Below are 22,905 nucleotides of genomic sequence, written 5' to 3' on the forward strand. Positions count from 1 at the left end.
CAAGCACAGTCTGGCCCAGGCTCACCAGGAAGAGCCTGGCACAGCCCTGGCCCCAGCCCATAGTGGCATCCCAACCCACCCCACACAGATCCCAGGGCACACGCCCCTCATGCCCATCCGGGGTGTGTGCGGTGACAGGAGCTGCACCCCCCCGATGAGCCTTGGCTCTATCGCATGCCCTTCCCTGGCTAGATACCCCAGGCCCACTCTCTGCCTCACCACGGAGGCTTTGATCTGCACCCCCCCACACCCCTTCCCTCCCCGCCCTCCTTCCACCACAACAGACTTACCAGCTGGATGCAGTTCTCCAAGCTGCCAGGCTGCATTCCTTGCTGCCTATGTGCTGCACTGCAGCTACGTGCATGCACAGGGCATTTATTGGCCACATTAGACAAAAAAAAGCCAATTTCCGATACAGTCAGCTTTCTTTATAATCGGTGCCGATCCAGTATTGGACTAATGTATGAGTGCACCTCTAGTAGACAGGATAAGTGGCCTTAAACTGCAACAAGGAAAATTTAGGTTGGAGATCAGGAAGAACTTTCCACGATGGTGGTTAAGCAATAGAAGAGCTTACTTAGACTGCAGAGCTTTATCACTGAAGTTTTTAAATGTAGACAACCATTTGTCACAGATGCTACTGACTTGAGCAGGAGATAGGACTAGATGACTTCATGAGGTCCCTTCTAGCCCTATTGTTCTATGTTTCCATGATCTGGATGCAACTAGCTGTATTTCTGGAAAACGTAACGATATTCCAATTAAAGCATTTTTATACTAAGTATATTATATAACCCTTGCTCGCTCTCTCTTTTTCCTGTAAAGGAATGGAAGGCAGCAAGGAGATAAAATCTTCGTGAAGAAGGAGATCCTGAGAAAGGACTTTTGTACTCTTCCTCTGAGGTCACTCCACCTATTTGCAAAAAGATTAGGCACCCATGCTCCTTCTGCTGCTCCTGTTTCAGTGTTTTCTATCTAAAACTCTTTACTGAGCCAGCTTAGATGAAAAGAAACTCCTCTAAATCGTTTTAACAGAACATAAGTCCACGCTGCATGGGTGATCTAGTTCCAGGTATGAACTCAGTCTTATAAAATAGACAAGTTAGACTCGTATTTGCATCAAACTCAGATGAGAGTCAAAAGAATGAGCTTTTAATTCCACCACCTTGATGGAATCACAACAGAACATGCAAGCTCTCAGATCCAAGCCTGTTAAAGGAAAGTGTTGATTTACATACTTCAGAAGACACAGCTGAAATGGAGTAGAGTTCAGATTACTATCTTCAAGTTCCTAGTTGCAATCATAGCAATCAAATGGATCCAAGAGAGCCTTAAGAGCAGAAAGAGATGATATACCAGTTATCTGAGAAATCTGGAACCACAACAGATCGTGATAGCTAATAAAATGTGCAATAACTTAGTCAATAGATATCTAGATCCTCCAGAGGACATCACAGACATTTCATGTAATCTAGTTTTTAAGTTTTCAATGAGTCAAATGGCCACAAAAATTAAAGTTCAGCATATTTAACCTCCTTAATCCTGAACACTGACCAAAACATTTTTAAAAATGTGTTGTCTTTTCTTTAAAATCTCATCTCATAACAAACCAAACAGGGTTATCTGTGCCTTGTTTGAAGGATTATATACCTATTTCTATAAACGTATTTTTCAAATGCATTCATCCTTTGTTCAAAGTTATTAATTTTATAGTGTGACCAGCTGGCAAGTGACTGAATGCATCATATTATAGATTAAGTGCAGCAAGATTTCAGGATAATTTGAAGCTCTACAACCCTACCAGATGTTATATGGTGACACATCCCCTGCCAGACAAATATCTTCTTTGAAAAATCACTTGTATTTGAATTTTCCCCTACTTGCTTCCAAAACAGTAGTGTGGAAAATGCTAAACCTGGAAACCTGAATAAAGTCAGCTTAAAATGCAGAGCTTTAACTACAGAATTCTAAACTAGACTGGCTTCTACAATGTAATCTATTTTTGGAGGTTCTTTGGTTGGCATATGAAATATATGAATGTTTGATTATTATAATGCTTACAACTAATATCATTAGGAAACTACAACTCTGTCCATCCATTACAGCTCCTTTCTTTTTTCTCCCTCTTCCATTTTACATTTTGATCTTGGTATTTCTCCCTTTTCTCAGTAGTTTTCTAGCTACTCCTGCTCCTTCCATCATTCTTTCCTACACAGAATTTTGGAATCCTTTACTCTGGAATTTTCAAAATTCATCGTCTACTTCAAAAAGACATATGTCCAGTAGTACATTCATTCTTTTCCACTCTAGAGAAGACCATTGTTAAAAACCAAAATCCTGATAAATCCATTTGACCTGAAGATTACTCCCTTGTTACACTCCTTGACAGACCTGAATGTATATGTAGTATAGTAAGAGTGATTTAAGATTCAGGTTTATGATTTAACACCACAGATGCTCCAGACATACAGAAGTTTGAGGTACAAACTGAGACTGAAGTAAAAAGAACTTTTGTTACTAATGTTCCATTAACGGAGGTCTTTATTTTTCTAGAGGGCTTTTGTGAACCAGTCAACAGCAACAGGCCCTGGTGGCAGAAAATGAAGTGTCTATAAGCTTTATTACACCTTTCATTATCTAGTGACCATGAAATATTTTTCACCATTGACCAAATAGCTAATAAGAAGTTTGACTTAAGCATATATAAACACTCTCTATTGTTTTATTAAAAGACCCAATTATAATACTAAAAACTAATGAGAATTTTAACTATCAAAAATTACCTTAAAAACTGCACTCTCAGAAAACAAGAATTTATAAAATAGAATTATTTTCTTTATATGTTTAAACCCAGTTTTACATGGGTTTTCCCCCATGTGAAACTGAAATATATGTAAATATAATCTAATTCCTGCTCAAAGTTTTCATATTTCAAAATCTCTATATAAACAAGTTCAGATTTAATAATAATTAACTTTAATTATTTTTCTTATACTAACCTTCTGAATCCAATAGCCAGTTACATCCTTCAAATCTATTATCTCTGGCAGGCAACATTTTTTTAAAATGCTTCTTATACTGAACATACTTGAATGCTTTCAGTCTAAAACTATTTTGAACCAAACAGTTGAAAGGTTTACTAAAAGAGAAACGTCAGCATATATTCTGAAGTACAAATTGTTTACTATTTTATAGTACTCATATGTGTGTGTGTGTGTGTATATATATATATATATATATATATACACACACACACACACACACACATATATATACACAAATACACAAGTAATGTCTTATTTAGGAGTACAATTTAAATACAGTGTTAAATAACATCTTAACACGGAAAGCTGTCTGCATGAGGATAATATGGACCTACTATTACATGACTATAAACTTACCTCTGCTTTACCCTGAGGATACCATTTTCTGGACTGTGCAACAGCTGCATTTCAGCTAGAACGGAAAGAGTTTCTATGCAGAAACAACTAACCACTTCCAACTCTATCCTATCCATCTAAACTATAAAAGTAAATTCACCTAGGAACATTTACAGCCATCTGCTCAGAGCAATTTCCTCTCTGAGTCAAAGTCTGATTTCCATATGGTCTCAAAGGTGAAAAATTACTCTTTATTATTACACTTTCTATACTACAACTTGAGACCTGTTATAGTAAACCCAGCTATAGCGACCCCCCTGATAGAGTGAGCATTTCCTGAAATCTTATTTCTTTCCAATGAATTCCACAGGGGCAAATTCCTATTACAATGAACAATCACTGAGCAGCACAGGTTAATTTAATGGAGAACACTTTAAAATAAGCCTTTACCATCTGTTTCCATCTCTAATGACAAATCAAAAAGGAACAATTCACAATTGTATCATAAAAAAACATAAGTGATTTAAATTACTGTGTATATTCTTTAATGAACACAGCATGCATCTGTTCAATTGTCTTCACCTTTCCTACTCAAGACAGGAAGTAAATTCCTGTTCCCTAATTTAACACACTTCTCCCTAACTGACACATAGGAGAAGGAGAATATTCACTGTACTTCCTTTACTGATATTTTATTATCATATTACAATGTGATAGTTTAATTTTTCCACAATTTCATTCATTTCAATTATTCAGAGTCATTTTTAGATTAATACTTGCATTTCAAGCCATGCAGCTTTTTAAAGTTGCTTAGAAATTGTGGATTAAAGTTTTATTTGAGAAAGGAAAAAAATACTATTTTTTATCCCTAGCATGTTAAAAGAAAAACAAGCTAATACAAGATATCTTTCAATTTTTCAACAAAGCCAAATCCACTATGGTGCTGATGACCCAAATTTCCACTGACTTTACACTTAAGTTTCCTTGGGGATAGCTTTGGCTTTTAATTAATTAAGATCATACCTCAACTTAATACACTTTTTAAAATCGGAAAATACAAATAAAATGTTTCTTACATCCATGCACAAATAGTCTTTTTTTGGGAGTCAACAGAAATTCTTTAGATATAATTAGGAAAACCCAAGTATAAGGAAAAATTCACAATTAGCAAATGTGAAAAGTGAAATAGAAGAGTTAATTGGTTAAGTCTTGCAGGATTACAGCATAAAATAGAAGGATAAAATAGAACTGTATGTATCAATAAGATGGGAGGAAGCAGGGAAGAAGAGAGTCTGACTCAGGAAGCAGCAAACTAATGCAGCATTCTCCCCCACTTTCCCCTGAATATAAACCACATAAAAGATTCCAGTTCTGAAATTGTTTCAAGTATTTTGGCAGAAGGTTAAGAAAATGAAAAAGAGGATGACAGGGGAAAAACAAGCTAGTGGCAGAGCAACAAGCAACAAAAAGGTGTTACATACTCAGCAACACAGCAAAAAAATGTGAGAAACTTGGAAAGCCCCTCATAGTCAGCTTTACTTAGAGATAACCAGAGCACAAAGAGAATATTATTCAAGTGAACTTTTCATTTAGGAAAAATAATTTCACACTAAAAAGGGGAGTGATTTAAATAGCAAGCTCAAGAGAGATCACATATACAAATTATAAATTCCATGGCTGAAATTCTGAAAATAAGAGCAAAAAAACAACTGATTTTAACAGAAAACAAAATTTCACTCCAGAATGAATCCATAAGGTTAACTGGCATGCTTCTTCATGTTTTGGAGATTTGATTCATGAGCAACATTTTATTCCTTTTACTTTCCTTATCTTTTCCTTGACATATATTTCTTAATGTGATAAATTCAACATCAAATCATATCCATAAAGGAAAGAGTCCCAAACTAGAAAAAGGCCAGCCAGGAAGAAAGAAATAGGTTTATAATGCAAGGAAAACAATAGTTTTAAGTATCCAAGCAGCACAAGCAAATGAATCATAAAAGAGATGGAAAAGAACAGCTATTACAATACAAGACTACTAGAAGCAGTAGTATAGACATATGCTAATAACGATTTGTTTTTTAGTAGGAACTACTGCAGGAAGGTGTACACAAAGAAATTAGAAAAGGAATTACCTTACATATAGAGAATTTAACTGTTATAGCTGGCACATCCAGAAGTAATGTGTTGTTAGAGTGACCAGCAGCAGAGATCAGAAAATGGAAAACAGGTGAAAAGATAAGTAAAGAATAAGACGAGATACACTGCAACATCCAACAAAACAGATAATCAGAGTTACCACTGGCAGTTCAAACACTTATAAAAAGAAAATAGTAACCACCATACTTATTATAGTATTTGAAAGGAAACATACTGCCCAATACTGTTGCAGTGATGTTGTATATGGGAAACAATGAATAATTTAGAAATAGAATCCTAATCTTGAAGAAAAACCCGCTATTAACATGGGTCCCATGTTTAAATGAAAGTCACCTCAAAATTTAGCTTCAATTAAACTAGCTCTAATTCAACGTATCATTTTTTATTGTCATAATACATTCATAATTCTTACAGGAATCATATTACATCTATTAAAACATCAAGTTTAATCATTCACAATTTAGTTGCCTGAATGTCTTTCAGCATATTCTAATTCAATGTAATTTAAATTCATGAGGTTAACTGGCATAATTCTTTACATCTCCTCACACAGAATGCCTTAGCGGTCAGGTGCCTTTAAAACACAATACTCGAGTTGAGTTGTTGGCAACTTTTTGGAGCTGGAGTGCCCTGGGCTCAAGGCAGATGTGGGTTCTGACCATTTCTCCCCACCTTCCTGCTGTGATACAGGTGCAGCTCCCAGTTGCCTGGCCCTAGTGCAGCTCCTTGTCACCAAGGGTGTGGGCAAAGCCTCCTGCTTCTGGCATGCCACCAAAGCCTCCCCAATTCCACAGAATCTATGTTACCAACCCCTGATTTAGCCGAAAAGTAGAACAACAAACAATAACAATTTCTTCTTCATGAAACAAATGTTGCTGTTACCAACCTGAAATCTCCTTTATTGTTGACAACCCTCTCTGGAGGGCAATACTGTGCAGAACTCTCCAATACCACAATATCTACAGCTCTTGTATTATTCCCCCGTCTAGTCTGTACATGACAACCCCAGTTTCCAGTGGATCCAGCTTGAATATTTGAGATCGTCAGAGAGCTATGAAAAAAAAAAGTAGCATTAGTCTTCAGCAAAATATATGAAAAGCATTTACACTGCATTTGAAAAGGATATACTGTATGTAGATATAAGGCACTACCTAAACTGCGGTGAGATGAAGGGATTTTCGTGGGCTATTCGTGGCACACAGAACCAATTTCATGATCTTTTCATGGTGAACACTATCCTAGCTGCTGACTGACTGAGAGGCCAATCACTCATCTTCAGATTGCAGCACTGTTGCAGCATTGTATCTGGCTTCTTAAAATACGCTGCCAAAACCCCTTTGCTTTCCTGACTGGTGCCTTCACTGAGTCTGTATCACTACCTCAGCCTCTCAGTAGCTCTCTCTCAAACCACACACTTTGTCTGCAGGGATGCCGAATTTTCTTTGTATTCTGGTAATTTTCCCCCTCAGCAATTCCCCACAAAATTGCAGGAAACCACTGTTTTTCACGGTTTCGGCAAAAATCACAAAACCACAATTTAAGTAGGTCCCTAATTATATGGGAAGGCATACTAATTACATAAGGCTGTAAACAGTATTACAAAACCCAGAGTGCTACATATCAACCCATGAAAACAAAGCTGCTTTTCAGAAACTGAGATTCTTCAAAGTGTACTTACTACCCAGTTACATTGGTGCAAGTGTCATGTTCTGCACTTTAACCAGAGACCTTTTTTCCATAAGCAGTCTCAATACAGTGCAAGCTAACCCAAACTCTTCTCATACTAAGGGGGATATCTGCTCTTCAGTTTCCTTTCTGCTGCAGCTTCATATATTATTTCTGATTCTGAAGAAGAGGTAAAGGAAGGTAGGATGCAAATATGTAAGTGATCAAACTGAAGGACTTCAGAGGTGTTTCTCGTTTGAGTAACTATCATATAAACATTCCTATCAGATGAGATCTCCAGATTTCAGCAATGGTCCAATGCTTTGTAAAGGTATGAACACAGATCCAGGTAACTGCCCTGCAGACATCAGGGAAATATACAGGAATAATATAGAATTAGCCAGAGCTCTGATGGAATGTGCCCTGGATTCATCTTAGGGGGTTCATAGTACAGTTTTACTCTGACTGAAATCCATTTAGATCATTTCTGGATGGACATTAGATGTCAGCCATCAATTCAAAGAGCTGAGGAGACTTTCCAAATTGACTTTTACTTTCACAGGCCAGTGACCTCCTTACATGTCATGAATGCACAGAGACACCTCTGCACCAAAGGAATGAAGCTTTGGGAAAGTTAATTTTCTACTTCAAATGAAAATCTCTGATAATTTTGGGCAAGAGCTTGTGATAAATTCTTAAAGTTTCTTTAGCTCAGTAGAAGGTGCACCTGTGTCTGACATCTGCCGTGACTGTTTGGGTGTCAGCACTTGCGTTGCTGATGTAATTGTTACCGTGAAATGTATTTTCACAGAGAAGTGCAAAAAAGTTCATTGCTATAGTTTCACATGAAGCTGTCACTAGGAAAGTGAAGACCAGATTCAATCCTAGTGCAGAACTGGGTTATTTATTTAAAGAAAAACTCTGCATAGCCTCTGGATTCCTTAAGGGCCCTGTCAGCTGAAAGAACCTGCTCGTTTCTTGATGGGCAGGTGGAAGGCTATGATTGTTGCCAGAAGGACTTAGCTGAGTTGATGGAAAGGTTGATTATTCTTTAAATCCAGCAGGTAGCCTAGTATTTCTGATAGGGTAGATCTGGCTGGGTTCTTATTTGTTGCCTCGGACAAGGACAACCTGGTCCATTCTGCCTAGTTCAGTTAGTTCTTCCTACTGCAGCCAAGAATCTCTCTTATCTGGATGGAACATTCCTACTCTGCAGGTAAGTGTCATACAAGCTGTAAAATGGAGGAAGTAAGTCTGGACGGAGAACCTAATTTAGCATGACGACAATCAGCAGTGGCAGCACTCTGGGATCTCTTACCAACAGTGATAGGAAGATCAAAAAAATAAAAAAAAAATCTTGGCCATGTATGGCTATGTGTATTTCCAGGGCCTGGTCCTACGGAGCACTCACAAAATTAGAGGAGTAGAGGGAATGCATACAAAAGATTTTGTCACTGCATCATGAATGTGTCTGGGGAACATGGGGGATGTGTCTGGCCTGAGCCCTCTTCTGAAGTAAAAAGACATTTCCTTTTGAGCTAATTTGCCAAGAGGTCTACAGTCAGATCACCTAGTTTCAAAATATGACAGAGTAGAGCAGTGGTTCTTGACCTTTTAGACTTCAGGCACCCTTAGAAAAATGCCATCTCTTAGCTTTCAGTTGTCTTATGACTACAGAAAAAAAACAACAGAGCAATTTTTTTTTGTAAGGAACTCAGGAAGAGCACAACAGGTCAGAATGTTTTCAACACTATGGATTTCTATTTGAAATCTCTGCGTTTATCGGGTGAATTACATTTGCACATCTAACAGTGCTAATACTGTGTGGCAGCCACAAACAGATCATAAAGCACCCCAGGGTGCTGCAGCACCATGGTTGAGAATTGCTGGAATACAGAGCGGTTAATCTTCCACTTGTGCTGGTTAGACAGCGCGCAGCTCTCTTCTGGAGACTAGGTAAGGATTCTGCTGACAGGTGTACCCAGTGGTCTATCCATCATAAGGTGACAGCCTCTGTGCATGGCAACTCCCTGTCTGGCCAAGAATGTGATGATAAAAAAACATTACAAGGGAGTTTTCCATGACACACTCCTTAGAGTGGAGGAAGGCCACGAAAGCTTTCTGTACTGCTCTGAGGTCTAACACACCAATACAGATCTCTTTTAATCTCTTTTTGTGAAGACAGAACCTGTATCTGCAACACTCCCAAGTACTCTCCACCACTGTTCATTGAAGCACCTATTACTAATGTGATCTTGTGAAGGGAAAATATCCTCTCTGACAGATGCTGTTGATCCTTCCACCATGACAGTGGAGAGTATTAATTTCAGTATTTTAATCAATTGATACAACTACTCTTCTCCCAGGAAATAATTCATATTCAGCAAGGCTTGTACAATTCTGTGGTGAAGTCCGACCTACTGCATTACAAAGATGCAAGAAGCCACGTGCCCTAGGAAAAGCAGGCAGGTTCTTATACCTGTCAACAGAAACCTCTTGATAAGGATGAGCTGTGTTAATATTTGAGAACAGTCCCATGGGGAATACACCCTGAGTTCAGGCAAACCTCTATGACTGATTCTCAACCAGGCTGCCACAGGAAGTCCCAGGAGACATGTAAATAAGGGCAGGCTCAGGCTCTCCCTGCTTGGCTATTCCTTCATCCCTGCTGCCTAGTCTCTCTGTAAGGAAGTAAAAAATGTAATAAATTAGTTTCTGAAATAGGGTGCTGGTCAATTTGCAAAACTTATGGAGGGATGCCTTAAGTCCAAGAAGGTTGAGAAACACTGCTTTATGAACTAAACAGTCAATGCTGGAACTAGAGCCGATTTCCTGAGACTGACTAGAATAAGCTCATTGTCCTTTGTATGTTATTTACAACATGATTTGCTCAGGTACTTCAGAATCATGGATAAGACTACTATGCCCTATTTCTGAAGATTGGTTACCACTACTAATAGGACTATGGCAAGGTCACGCAGCAGGATCTTGCATTGGTAGCTGTCTTGACACATTTCCATGGGTGATTCTAGGTCTGATTTTGTTCAATATCTTCATCAAAGACAGGGAGTATGGGATGGAGTGCACCCTCAGCAAGGCTGCAGATGACACCAACCTGGGAGGAGAAGTAGATATGCTGAAGGATAAGGCTAGGATTTTGAGAGACCTTGGCAAATTGGAGACTGGACCAAAAGAAATCTCATGAGGTCCAATAAAAACGAGTGCAAAATTCTGCACTTAGGATGGAAAAATCCCATGCACCAGTACAGGTTCTGCAGGAAAAGACCTGGAGGTGGACAATAAGCTGAATATGAGCCAACCGTGTGCCCTTGATGCAAAGAATGCCAATGGCACACTGGGCTGTATTAGTAGGAGAGTTGCCAGCAGATTGAGGGAAGTGATTATTCCCCCCTATTTGGCACTGATGAGGCCACATCTGGAGTACTGTGTCAAGTTTTGGGCCATCCACTACAGAAAGGATGTAGACAAACTGGAGAGAGTCCAGCAGAGAATAACAAAAATGGTAAGGGGGATGGGGCATGTAATTTCTGAGGAGAGGCTGAGGAAACTGGGCTTATTTAGTCTGAAAAAGAGAAGCCTGAGGGGGGATTTAATAGCAGCCTTCAGCTACTTGAAGAGTGGAGCTAGACTGCTCTTGCTGGTGGCAGATGGAAGAACAAGGAGCAATGGTGTTAAGTTGCAGAAAGGGAAATTTAGTTAGATACTAGGAAAAACTCTTACTACCCTTGCAGTGAAACACTGGAACAAGTTACCAAGAGAGGTTATGGAATCTCCATCCTTGGAGGTTTTTAAAACCAAGCTAGACAAAGCCTTGGCTGGGATGATATAGTTGGGAATGGTCCTGCTTTGAGTAGGGGGTTGGATTAGAAGACCTCCTGAGGTCCCATTCAACTCTGATTTTCTATGGTTCTATGAATCAAAGATACTTCCTATGGGAGTGTCTTATTGTAAATGTGGAGATATATATCCTGCATGTTGAGAGGTACAATGCAGTTTCCCAGACTGCAACCAGAGCAACCATTTTGAACCCGAGTTTACAAATGTATGCATTCAGCTTTATCCTTAAGGTACAAATGTATGTACACAACTTTATGCTTAAGTTGCCAACTGCCTTTTCTTTTTAACATAACAAAGTAACTGCTGTAAAACCCCTTTCATCTAGAATACAGAATGTTTTCTATAGCACCCACTGCTAAGAGGCACTCTACCTCCCCCTGAAGCAGACTCCTGTGAAATGGGTCCCTGAAAAGTGAGGACTGGCTAGGTTGATTATAGCTGACTAAGACCTAGCCACATTGGACTCACTTGATATAATATACATGCTAAGGAATGCATTGTTCCAACACTTCCTTTGGGAAATTTTTAGCATTTACGATACTCTTTTCATGAGTTGGAAACCATCAATGTCCTCTAAAGCCTGGGGCACAAATTGCACTAAAGCTGCATGAGAGGAAGATAGGTCCTGATTATCAACAGAGATCATTCATAACCATTTGGGGAGAAGTAAAAATGTCCCTGAGTAGAGGTCCATGATGTCAACAGAACCTTCGAGTCGCTGAAAACCCCATAGCCAAAACTGATTGTGAGATGCTGTAAGCCAGTCTGTATGGCATTTCTTGAATGAGCATCTCCAGTAAAAAGGTACTGGACGAGTTGGACACCGGGTGCTTGAAGAGGACCCTGGACTTGCAGTCATGTAAGGAAGGCTTAGTCAGTACTGAGGATAAGAGATAGGATGGAGATACTGGACCCATCAACATAAGGTCCAGAGCCACAGAGCATTTTCAGTGCTGAAAGATCTATGAAAGTAAGACATGGCAAGTGCGACCTACTTTGGTGGGACTGGAAGAATCACAATACACACCAGGGTGATGGAGCCACCTGTTTCCATTATCACAGCGAAATGTGGCAATGTCATAGGCCCTTTAATTGCCAGGCATTGGTCAGGCAGGGTAGAAGGAATTGTGACCAAAGTGGCTCCACACCAGGATGCCCCCACCACTCTAAGCTGCAAGTCTTGGTCCTGGGAGGCACTAGTATATCATGATCTGGGCCCCTCTGATATGCTGAAATCCCTCAGGGGCAATAAGTGTCAAGGCTGGGGTGGTGCCAGAGCTGAAGATACTGATTCTTTGTGAGCCTTGTCTGCTCCCCACAAGGGCCATGAGGTCTTAGGTGTCTTTACTCCCTCATTGGATAGGAAGGGCTTTCAGTGTGGACAGGATTTCCTCTTCCGATCATAATAAGGAGATGTGGGTTCCTAAGTTTGCTTCTCACATGCGGTATGCCTTCTGCCTGGACTGGGTAAAGGAGAAGGTGTGCTTCAGACTGAGGATAACTCTTCACACTGGCTTCTGCTGCATGGCGAGCAAATGGAAGAGCGTAACTCAGCAGGGACAAAGGAGCAGGAAATGCATGCAGTCCATTACTCCCTCAACATAAGAGGGTGAGGAAAGGTGGGGCTATGGTATACACTATGGGGACTACTGAAGCAAAAAAAGCTTGTCAAGACAGCAGAGCATAAGTCACACCCACCAGAAGGAATATGTTTATGGACAATTACTCATGGAGAAGTAATAATTACCAGGGATCCTAATTTTCTGTTAAAATCCAAAATTCTCTGATTAAAAAAAAAATCCAAATCCACATTGTTCTGTGATTAAAATGAAACACCACTATATCTATAGCTATCGCCTGAACACAATGTTTTATTGATATATTTACAATTTTAAAGCAATTTGGAAGCCTACCAGTGCACTGATCATTATAATAAAATAAATTCAAGACACCTATATATTTTGGCATCTGATTTTGTTTTTATCATGGGAAGTCAGAGCTCTCCTTGCCCCCTTCACTCATCAGGATGTGAGCCCAGCTGTGGCTGTCTATGTGGTGCTGAGCAGCCCTGATATGCCAGTGCCCTGTCCCTACCTATGCCATTGTCCCTCACTCCCGAGTCACAACCTCCTCAGCCGACAGAGCCCCTCACTCCCAGCCCACAGCCTCCCAATCCCTGCTGCTGCCCCTCACTCCTGGTCTGCAGCCCCCACTGCCCCCAGTCCTGCTGATGCCCCTCACTCCTGACCTGCAGCCCCATCCCCACCAGTGCCCCTCACTCCCAGCCTGCATCCCCCTGACCCCCGCAGTCTTGCCAGAGGGGGCCCTATGCTGCCAGGGCTACAGGCCCCAGCAGCTGCATCCTGCCTGCTCTCTGCCCTGCGGCCAGCAGCACCTGAGCCCTAGCTGCTACATGTAGGAGTTGGCGGCTACTGCGGCCAGAGTGGAGAGAGGAATACAGAGCCCAGAGGGCACTGTGGTTGGGGAAGGGGGAGGATGCAGGCTGCCCACTGTGAGGCTTGGGACTCCCCACTCTGCTGCTTTCCCTGGGGGCTTCCATAGCTCAGTAGCCAAGTCATGGAGAAGAAGGGCGGAGCAGGAAAATAAGACTCATTCCTGCCACCACCGCCACTGGGACCCTCATGGATAGCCACACCGCCAGCAGCACAAGGAATAACAGACTGGGGGGGAAGGGGGGGGCCAGGCTGGGCTGCATTGTTCTCATCTCCTGCTGCTGCTGGCCACTACCCCGCCACTATGGCCCGGCTGCCATCAAAATCTGTCCCCTCAAGCAGCCTGCACTGCCCGCCACACCAACTCCCCTCTGGGACAGAACTGTGGTTTGGTGCACAAGCAGCTGGCAGTAGGAGATGAGGGCTACATTGCCCACCCGGTTCATCACTCCTCACGCTGCTAGTAGCATGGCTGGCACAGGGGTCCCAGCAGTGGCAATGAGTCTCACCACACCACTCTGCCTTCCTGCACTGGGTTCTGCCAGTGGCTGTGTGCCTGCTGTGGGCACAGAAACCTGGGGGGTATATGCCCCCCTCCTCCACATCACCAGTGACCCCTCCCCCCTATACTTACCTACAGGGAGCTGATCTCTACTCTGCTGCCTGGCTGTCATCTACATTTGTGAACACATACATGCACATGTCACCCCCTGACTGATCACTCTCTTCCCACTCCCCACCCAGTTCCAAGCAGTCCCTTGCACGCTGGAACTCTTAACAGCCTGCACAACAAAACCCATGGTTTCCCGTGTTTTTCTCTTTTAAAGGGAGGTGGTGGAGGGGAGCAATTGATAAAAAACTTTACTTGACATTAAAGTGAAAATGAAATGTCTCCCTTACAAATTTACCTTGCTATTAATGAGCAGTTATGAACCATGTTTTTTTCAACAAAAATACCCTGGGATTCATCGGTTTCAACTATCTTCCCATCCTGATACCACAACACCTGCATGTCTTGATCAATATATGAAGCCATACACTGGAAGGGTAGACTATCTCCCTCAAAGACAACCTGACGATGAGATGGAGTCATGTAGAAAGATGGTAATTCAAGGGGTGATTCTAGAATCCAAGAAACAGACAAAAACAACAACAACAATCAGATTATTCTTTAAAATATAGCTATATACTATGCATTATAAAATGAACTGCGTTAAAATCAGTTTCTAATATTAATTCAAAATAAATAAATCTGTTTCGGAGAGAACAAACATTGATATAGTCAAATACTTGGTTCATTTCTAATAGCTTTGTAATTTGCTATAAATAATGCTAAAACAGACCTCGATTTTAGTCTATTTTAAAACAACTAGCAGCATTTGAGTAAAACTGTTTCAAAGAGACTCACTATCTTAATATAACTTCCAGTGAAATAAATCTTATTTTTTCAGCTGTGTATATTCAGTTATATATAAGTTAGAGAAGCTGTTCCTACGCTAATTCCTAAGGAGTCCTCAACTTCAATCTTATGTTGAAAACACCAACAGATAAGACAGTAGTTTACTTAATTTAACATGGAAGGCAAAGAACTTAATCTTGGTAACTCATTTGTGACACAAGACAAATTCCACGATCTCAAAATCCATCCACAGACAAACCCAATCATTCAGAAGAGTTAGTCCTGAATTAAACTGGTAAGCAGTTTAAAAGCAGCTGAAATTTACTGCATTTTTCCATATTTGACTAAGCAGAAAGCAACTTTGCTATGAAGTCCTCAACTCCCAGAAATGCATTAGCCCTGTCTAGACTAGGAAAAGACTGTATTGGAAAATATGCTGGTTAGTATCCTTAAACATTACCTTGCACCCAGTACAGAGGGATTCTACTTTAAAATGTCTCAACTGGAAATTCCTATTCAACTTTAAAAGTGCATTCTACTTTTGTGTTCAAAAGAATGAAAGAGTCTTTTTTCTGAGCCTGATGGGAAAATATTTCAAGTCTTTTACGTGTCAAGTCTACTTGATTTCTTTTGCTTTTCCTCTCTGAGGATCATCTAAAGATAATGGTAGGGATGTTAATGGTAGGGATATTCCTTAATATTCTTTCAAAAAGTCTGGAGAGCAGTTTCTTTTATGTTTCCTCCGTTGTGCACCAATCTCTGAAACAGACAATTAGCCCAAAGGAGGGCCATTACTGCTCCTAATTTCTCTTTTAGATTTTACAACTTCTTTCCATGATCCTTCACATGTTTTATTTGACTATTCCTCAGACTATGTGATCTCTGAGGAAAATTAAGAGGGGACTGAACAGGATAATCTTTTTTCTTTCAATGATTATGGTATTAGACTTGGAAGATTTTGCATAACTTGGTTCTCTTTCCAACTGTTGTTATCAGAAGTCAACTTTAATTGGTAATCCCACTTAGGAGAATTTTTCCTGATAGGACTGGCTCTCCAAAGATTAAATCGTTACAAGACCACAGGCTTCTATGGACCTGTAACCTCAACTAAATAGTTTCTCTCTACTTTTAGGAAAGCCTGAAAAGCACAATTTGTTGACTAGGCTGAGAAAATGATTCACTACAATATAATTGAAATGTAAGGAAAATATTAACAAACACAAGCAAAATACAGTATGCATTAACTTTTAACCAGCATCATTTGTCTACAATTCTTACCACACGTCAGAAGCTCTGGTTTCACACCTGTTACAGGTTGGGCCTGCAATGACTTGGGATAGGCACATTTAGTTTCACGTACAGTTATATTTCTTTCTTTTAACCACTGATGTATCCATAACAGGTTACAATCACACAGAAGGTAATCAGTCTGAAATTCTCTGCAATACACAAAAAACCAGATTATTAGTTAATTGTTGTGATTTTCAAGTTAAACCATTCTAACAGCTTTGTGATTTACTACACATAATCACAACAATTAACTAATTACAAAGAGTTAAGAATGTTACACTCTGGGTTTACCACAAGTTAAGAAACAGATCAGAGTATTCAGCAGTGGATTTCAATTAATTAATTTTTGTGTTTTCATTCATCAAAAATGTAAGAATTTTGTAACTGTGACAGACTAGCACATAAGTAGTATGGCTAACTGAAAGAACATTTACAGTATCAGGATGGGACTGCAAGATTACATGATAATCTGTCAGCCAGAATCCAAATTACAATTCATAGTTTTATTTTTTTAATTGAAGAATAAACACCGAAAGATGCCACAATGATTTTCTTTTAAATCTGTTCTTCAAGTGCATGGAAAACAAACACACAGGATCACACAAATTACATGAAAATCAAAGTTTACTTACAAAGACTTCAGTGACCCAAGATAATCAAATGTTCCTTGCGTTAATGAAGAAAATAAATTTCCTGAAAGATTTCTAGGAATTAAAAAAAATGAATTTAGCTATTTTTCTTAAACAATTAATTTGATGTTTCTAATTATGTTACTGAAAATAAATTTCCTCCTTCAAAAATTTTTTCTTGTTTTTAAAAGTTATTTATATAATAACAATAAATGGGCATATAAGTGCAGTCTATAAAATATTAGATATCAGAATATTAAGTCTGATTGTCCAATTAGAAAACCCCAGTATCAAAAAGGCACTCTTCTCCTGCACTCCCAATACTGCTTTTAAGCAAAAACAGCTATGGGTTTAAGAACAATTATTCAAATAAGAAATGTTGTTGTTTGGTTAAAATGATTTAGTACTGAAAAAAAAAATCCTGTACTTTCCAAGCTAGGAGAGAATGTGGTGTGTCGGGTGGAACAATGAAATGGTTATTTCTTTGATGCCTGCTACTGGGTGTGTCTACATAAAATGCTTTACTGTGCAGTAGACTAATCTACTGCACAATAAATCCTCACCATTTAACCACGCACAGCAGCTACTGTGCAATAAATTAGGTTAATGCATGGTTTTCTACTACCTGTAAATACTGCACAATACCATTCAGTCAGCCCAGGCAGCGGGGGAGCTGTCTCCCTCCCTCACAGCTGTTTCCCAGCCCCCAGCTCCAAATCTGGGAAAGTGTCCTGATCGGGGAACAGGGCTGGGAAACAGATGCCCAGAAGGCAGGACAGCACCCCCCTCACCCAGATCTGACCCAAGTGCGCCCTCTGCCAGCACAGGGCTGGGGGCCTAGAGCCCCCAGGGAAGCCTAGAGAACCCCCTGGCTGCAATGTGGGAACAGAGCAGAGCAGGAGTAGCCCTGCCTTGAACTGCTCCATTCAGAAGCAAATTTGCTTTAGGTGTAGTGCAGGTGCTTTCTCAAGGAAATTTTACTGTGCATTAGTGCGCACATCTACACATGCAGTTGACTAGCAAGTTGCACGGCCTTCTTAACATAACTTCTCTGACCCTGATTTGGTAACACACTGAAGTATGCGATTAGTCCCAATGGACATATGAAAAAACTGAATGTAATCAGAATTATAATTTCTCTCTCAGATATGTACAATAAAATTATACTTACAATCTAATAAGGTTTATGAGCCCTCTAAATATATCTGCATTGAGACAGCCTATTCGGTTGTTAGTCAAGTCTCTATGAGGAGAAAAACCAAAAAGTTAATTGTTCTCACCACAAACTCACAAGAAAGTACACATTATTTACCATTATTAGAATTTTGGGAAACTCAAAAAACAATCAATCAATTAATTTCTCTGAAGATTCTCAAACATTAAAGAGGCTAGAAGGACAAAATGTTTACCTCTGGCTCTCAGTAACACTGAGTGAGTGCTATCTATCTACATACAGTATCTCAGCACCTTTTGCATAAAATGGAAATAGCAGAGAAATCCTGTAGTGACCTAGAGAGGATAGAAAACCTATAAGTTTTAGGGGTAAAAAAGAAAGCTATTTGTGACAGGTAATGGTGTGTGTGTGTGAAGCAGGGACAGGTGGAATGATTTTTGATGTTGTGTCTATTTTATGGGGAACACTGTGGCAAAGAAGAAGTATCACAGTATTTCCCAAAGATAATCTTTATACATACTAATATCCTCCAGCAGGTTACTCCACAATTAAGAAACTCTGTAGTCCTTAACTGTTTTATTCTGACTTCCATGACACATTTTTCCTCCTTGGTTGGAGGACACAATTTACAAGTTTCCTCCATATTCAAGTCCTTGTACTTTTCTGTCAAGTTAACTTTACAGACTTTAATTTCTCAGTTTGCCATTTTATGAAATCATTTGGTATGGCCATTATTCTTTATCTTTTAATTTACTGAAAGAACACATGATTATCCAATTCAAGGCTATTTTTTTTTTAAAGATCTACTGTTCTATAAGGTCTTTGCTATTTATTAAACCAAGGCTATGTTCAGATATTGTTTCTACTTGGAGAATCCCCATTCTCCCACTAGCAACAAAACCTTTACAGACATTCAAACTTTTTCCCCCCTAAGGAAAAAAGGCTGCTCTGGAGAAAAACAACCCAGGAACAACTAGGGTGAAATTGCTGCGGGAAGATTTTGTCCTAGGAAACTGAATGTCTGTACACTTCCCCTGACTTAACTCATTCTGACGGAGTAGAGCCAGGGCAAAGTGCCTTTCCAAAACCAGGGTCACCTCAATTTGTAGAAGGTGGCACAAGAGTTTCCTCCTCCCTTCCTGCCCCCCACAGTGGAACTGGAGGGGAAGGGAAACGGCAGCTGCCAGCTGCTCCCCAACTGCACACCAGACTTCCCATATTGACTTCTGGGAGGGGAAGGGAGCAGCAAAACTCCTAGTTTGGGAAAGCAGCTAGGAGCAGCAACAGCTGCTCCTCTCCTTTCCTAGACTGGTCCCAGGAGAGAGAAGCAGTTGTAACTGCTTCCTGCATCTTCTCAAAGCTGGGCCTGACCCAGTTTAGGGAAGGGGCTAGGGCTTTTGCCCCTACCCTATTCTGGAGACCAAGAGCAGAGTAGCAGAGGCTGCTCCTCTCACCTCCTCCCTAGATCCTGATCTGGGGCACGTACAGGAATTATTTCCCTACTTCTCTACTGCCTGCTTCACTCACCTTCCCCAGACTTGGAAAGTTGCAGAAAGGAGGGGAAGGAGAGTTGTGCAGAATGAATGTCTGTATTGCTCCTTCCCTCAGAAGGATTTCTATTGGTGAGATAGAACATTTCTGCTGGTGAATAAACATCTGTTCATGACCCAACTGTGAAGTGGTTTGCCCTCTTGTTAACTGTACTACTTTCTGGTAAAGGAGGGCCAGCTATCATATGCAGGATTATCTGGACCCTACTATTACATACTGGACAAAAAAAATACTATGAATCTAGGAATTTGGAGTTCCCCATAACAGCAATTCTCAATACTTAACTTTTCTAATATTCCAGAAATCTCTATTCACATCTGAATCAAACCTTAGAGGTCCAGAATAGCTACACTTTTATTTCTTTCTCTGCAGTCATAAAACCTATTTGATCATCTTTCTACCATCTCCATTAGCATCAGATTTTCCATCCTGCACCAATAATTCAAGCTTCTCTCTTCTTGTCCAGTTTCTGCATTAAGGTTCAGCTCTACTTTAGCTCTGTGATGTTATATAACTACTTAGCCAAACTGAGTAAAGATACTAGCCACCACCATTTCAGTCTTGTCCAAGTTGAAATTGAACCAGTTATTCTCCACTTAAGAACTGATTTCTTGAATTCATTCACATCTTAATAGTGGGAGTGGTTGCATTAATAAAAAAACCAACATGTAATAACTGAATGCTTATGGCAGCTGTACAGATCCCTGTACAACCCAAAGAATGAAGGCATCAGTTCCCCATCATCACAGTGAATTGCACTGTAGATGGGTGAGCGGAGTCATCACAAATGTCATAAAGTTTCCCTTTATGTTATATAAACAGCTTAAAGTTCCTAAGCTCCTAAAATAAATTAGCTCTCAGAGCCAGCTAATTATTACAAATGCTTGCATTTTAAATGCGTAAGCATTTAACTGGCACCTGAAAGCTTCCTGTGTTAAATCCTCATAAATGTTCAAAGAATCATAAAAAGTAGGGGTGGAAAGGACCTCCAGATGTCATCAAGTCCACCCCCCTGCATGGGGTAGAACCATCCCTATCCAAACCAGTCTATACCAAGCCAGTACAAAACTACAGTTGACCCTGACAAGCACAAGCCATAATACCTTAACCTGTCAAAATAAGGTGAAGTGGTGGCTGACATCCCAGTACTGCAAAGGTGGTTAAAATATGCTAAAGAGATCCAGGGATGAAGGTTGCATACCCCACTAGAAAGGAAGGCAAAAACTCCCAGCCTGTAACAACCTGACCAGGGGTAAAATTAATTCCCAACCCCAAATATGGCAATCTGATCCTTGACAACGGGATAAGACCCTCTAGTCAGGAAGATACAGGGTTAAGTCCCAGCTGGAACACTGGCACACACCGGTCAAAATCTCCAGCCTTTGCTGCAGCCAACATCCAGAGCTTTAGAGGACAGTGAAAAAAACAAAAACAAAGAAGAAAAAAAAATTCTTCCTGGTTCCATGTGGCAAACAGCAAAGACCAGAGCATGGAAAATATCTATATTGCATCATAGGCCCAGCTATTCCTAAAATCATCCATGAACAATGCTTATCCAACATCTTCTTGAACACCTCCAATGTTGGAGATTCCACAACTTCCCTAGTCAATATATTCTATTAATCCACTGTTCTAATTGCGAAGAAGTTTTTCCTGATGACCACTCTAAACTTACTATACTGCAACTTTAAGCCATGAATCCATATGCTGTTCACTGCAACAAGAAAGAAGAGGTATTTTCATCTTCTTTAGGGCAGTTCTTCAGATACGGAAAACTGCTATCATGGTTTGCAAGGTAACCATGCCTACTGGGACTGTACAAAGCTTCAGTCCCCAATTCAATTTGGCGTGATTCAGTGGGCAAATCTCTGACTCCAAATCAAATCAAAGGACCCTTTAATCTCTCCGAATAGAATTGGAACCCTCCGAATCAATTCGGAGATTTGGACACAGACACAGCTTTAAATGTTTTCTCTACATACCTCTAGGTAGCAGGCAGCTTGTGAATGCTATGATGCTGAGGCACATGGAGTGTCCCACAAAAGCACAGGGAGGTCCCCAACACGCTTGGCAGCAGACCCGGAAGTGAATCAGAAGCACTTCTGGTCCCCTTCCAGGTCCACTGGGGAGTGCGCAGGGGGGCTCCCAGGTCAGTGGGGTCCCTCCGCAGCCCATCGACGAGCCAGGGGGGGTGTGGGGAAGCCTCTCAGCGTGTTCCCCAGTGGACCTCCCGCCAAGCACGTGGAGGGCCACCCCCACACTCCTGTGGGATGCTCCATCTGCCCCAGCATAACAGTGTTCACAAGCCATGCTGGTACTTCAAGGTATGTAGAAAAAACATTTAAAGCTGCGTCTATGTCTGAATGGCTGATTCTCTGAATCAGCATCGAATCTCGATTCGGGTTCAGCCAAACTGAATCAGGGATAGTGATCCAAATCAATTAATGGAATCACTGTCCCCGATTCGGGCCAAATCCAAATCACATAGGGCCCGCTTCACACACCCCTAACACCTATGTCCTTCAGCCTCTCCTCATTGTCTTCCATCCAAGCCCTTTATCATTTTTGTTGCCCACCTCTGAACCCCCTCTAACTTCTCCAGGTCCTTTTTAAAATGTGGAACCAAAAACTGCACACAATACTCTACATGATGCCTAACCAGTGCTAAGTAGAGAGGCATTATCACCTTCCGCATCTTGCACCTAGTATTTCTATTGATGTATCCCAAAACTGCATTTGTCTCTTGTACAGCTGCATCACATGCAGACTCATACTGAGGCTGTCATCCACCAAGACTCCAAGATCCTTCTCTATAGCACTGCCATCCAGCCAGGGATCACCTATCTTGTATTTGCGCTTTTTATTATTTGCTGAGATGTAGCACCTTGCATCAGTCAGCACTGAACTTCATCCTGTTAACTCCAGCCCAGCTTTCCAATGTGTCAAGGTCCTTCTGAATTGTGCTCCTGCCCTCCAACTTGTTTACAAGCCTTCCCAATTTAAGGTCTTCTGCAAATTTGCTCAAGCAGCAATTAATTCCGTCATCCAAATCATTAATATATATGTTGAACAACAATGGGCCCAGGACAAACACCCGTGACACTCCACTTGAAATTTCCTGTTATTCTGACATGCATCCATTTATAATTACCCATTTAATAGTGGTTTTGTCCAGCCCACTTTTCTCCAATCTGTTTATGAAAAGTTCATGCAGGAACTTGTCAAAAACTTTCTGAAGTCCAGATATTAAACTGGTAAGAACAGATTGACTTTTATTAGTAGATGTTTTGGATGGGGAATCCAGGAAAAAGATGATAAAGCTGAGATGGAAGTACAAAGCGCCAGA

At 40.6% G+C, this 22,905-nt stretch overlaps 1 protein-coding gene across 1 annotated transcript in view; it reads right to left on the minus strand.

The window, feature by feature from the left end:
• The window catches only part of ADGRA3 (adhesion G protein-coupled receptor A3), a 57,876-nt gene that overhangs the window by 34,382 nt on the left and 589 nt on the right, over positions 1-22,905 (minus strand). Inside the window, exons 2-6 of the mRNA XM_019552574.1 lie at positions 18,006-18,098; positions 16,838-16,909; positions 16,194-16,354; positions 14,425-14,638; positions 6,427-6,591 (exon numbers count right to left, since the gene is read on the minus strand). Of these exons, the coding sequence (XP_019408119.1) occupies positions 6,427-6,591; positions 14,425-14,638; positions 16,194-16,354; positions 16,838-16,909; positions 18,006-18,098 (705 nt within the window). The remainder of the gene's footprint in view (positions 1-6,426; positions 6,592-14,424; positions 14,639-16,193; positions 16,355-16,837; positions 16,910-18,005; positions 18,099-22,905) is intronic.

Source organism: Crocodylus porosus, unplaced genomic scaffold (assembly GCF_001723895.1).
Source record: "Crocodylus porosus isolate Cpor-Errol unplaced genomic scaffold, CroPor_comp1, whole genome shotgun sequence".
Taxonomy (NCBI): Eukaryota; Metazoa; Chordata; order Crocodylia; family Crocodylidae; genus Crocodylus; species Crocodylus porosus.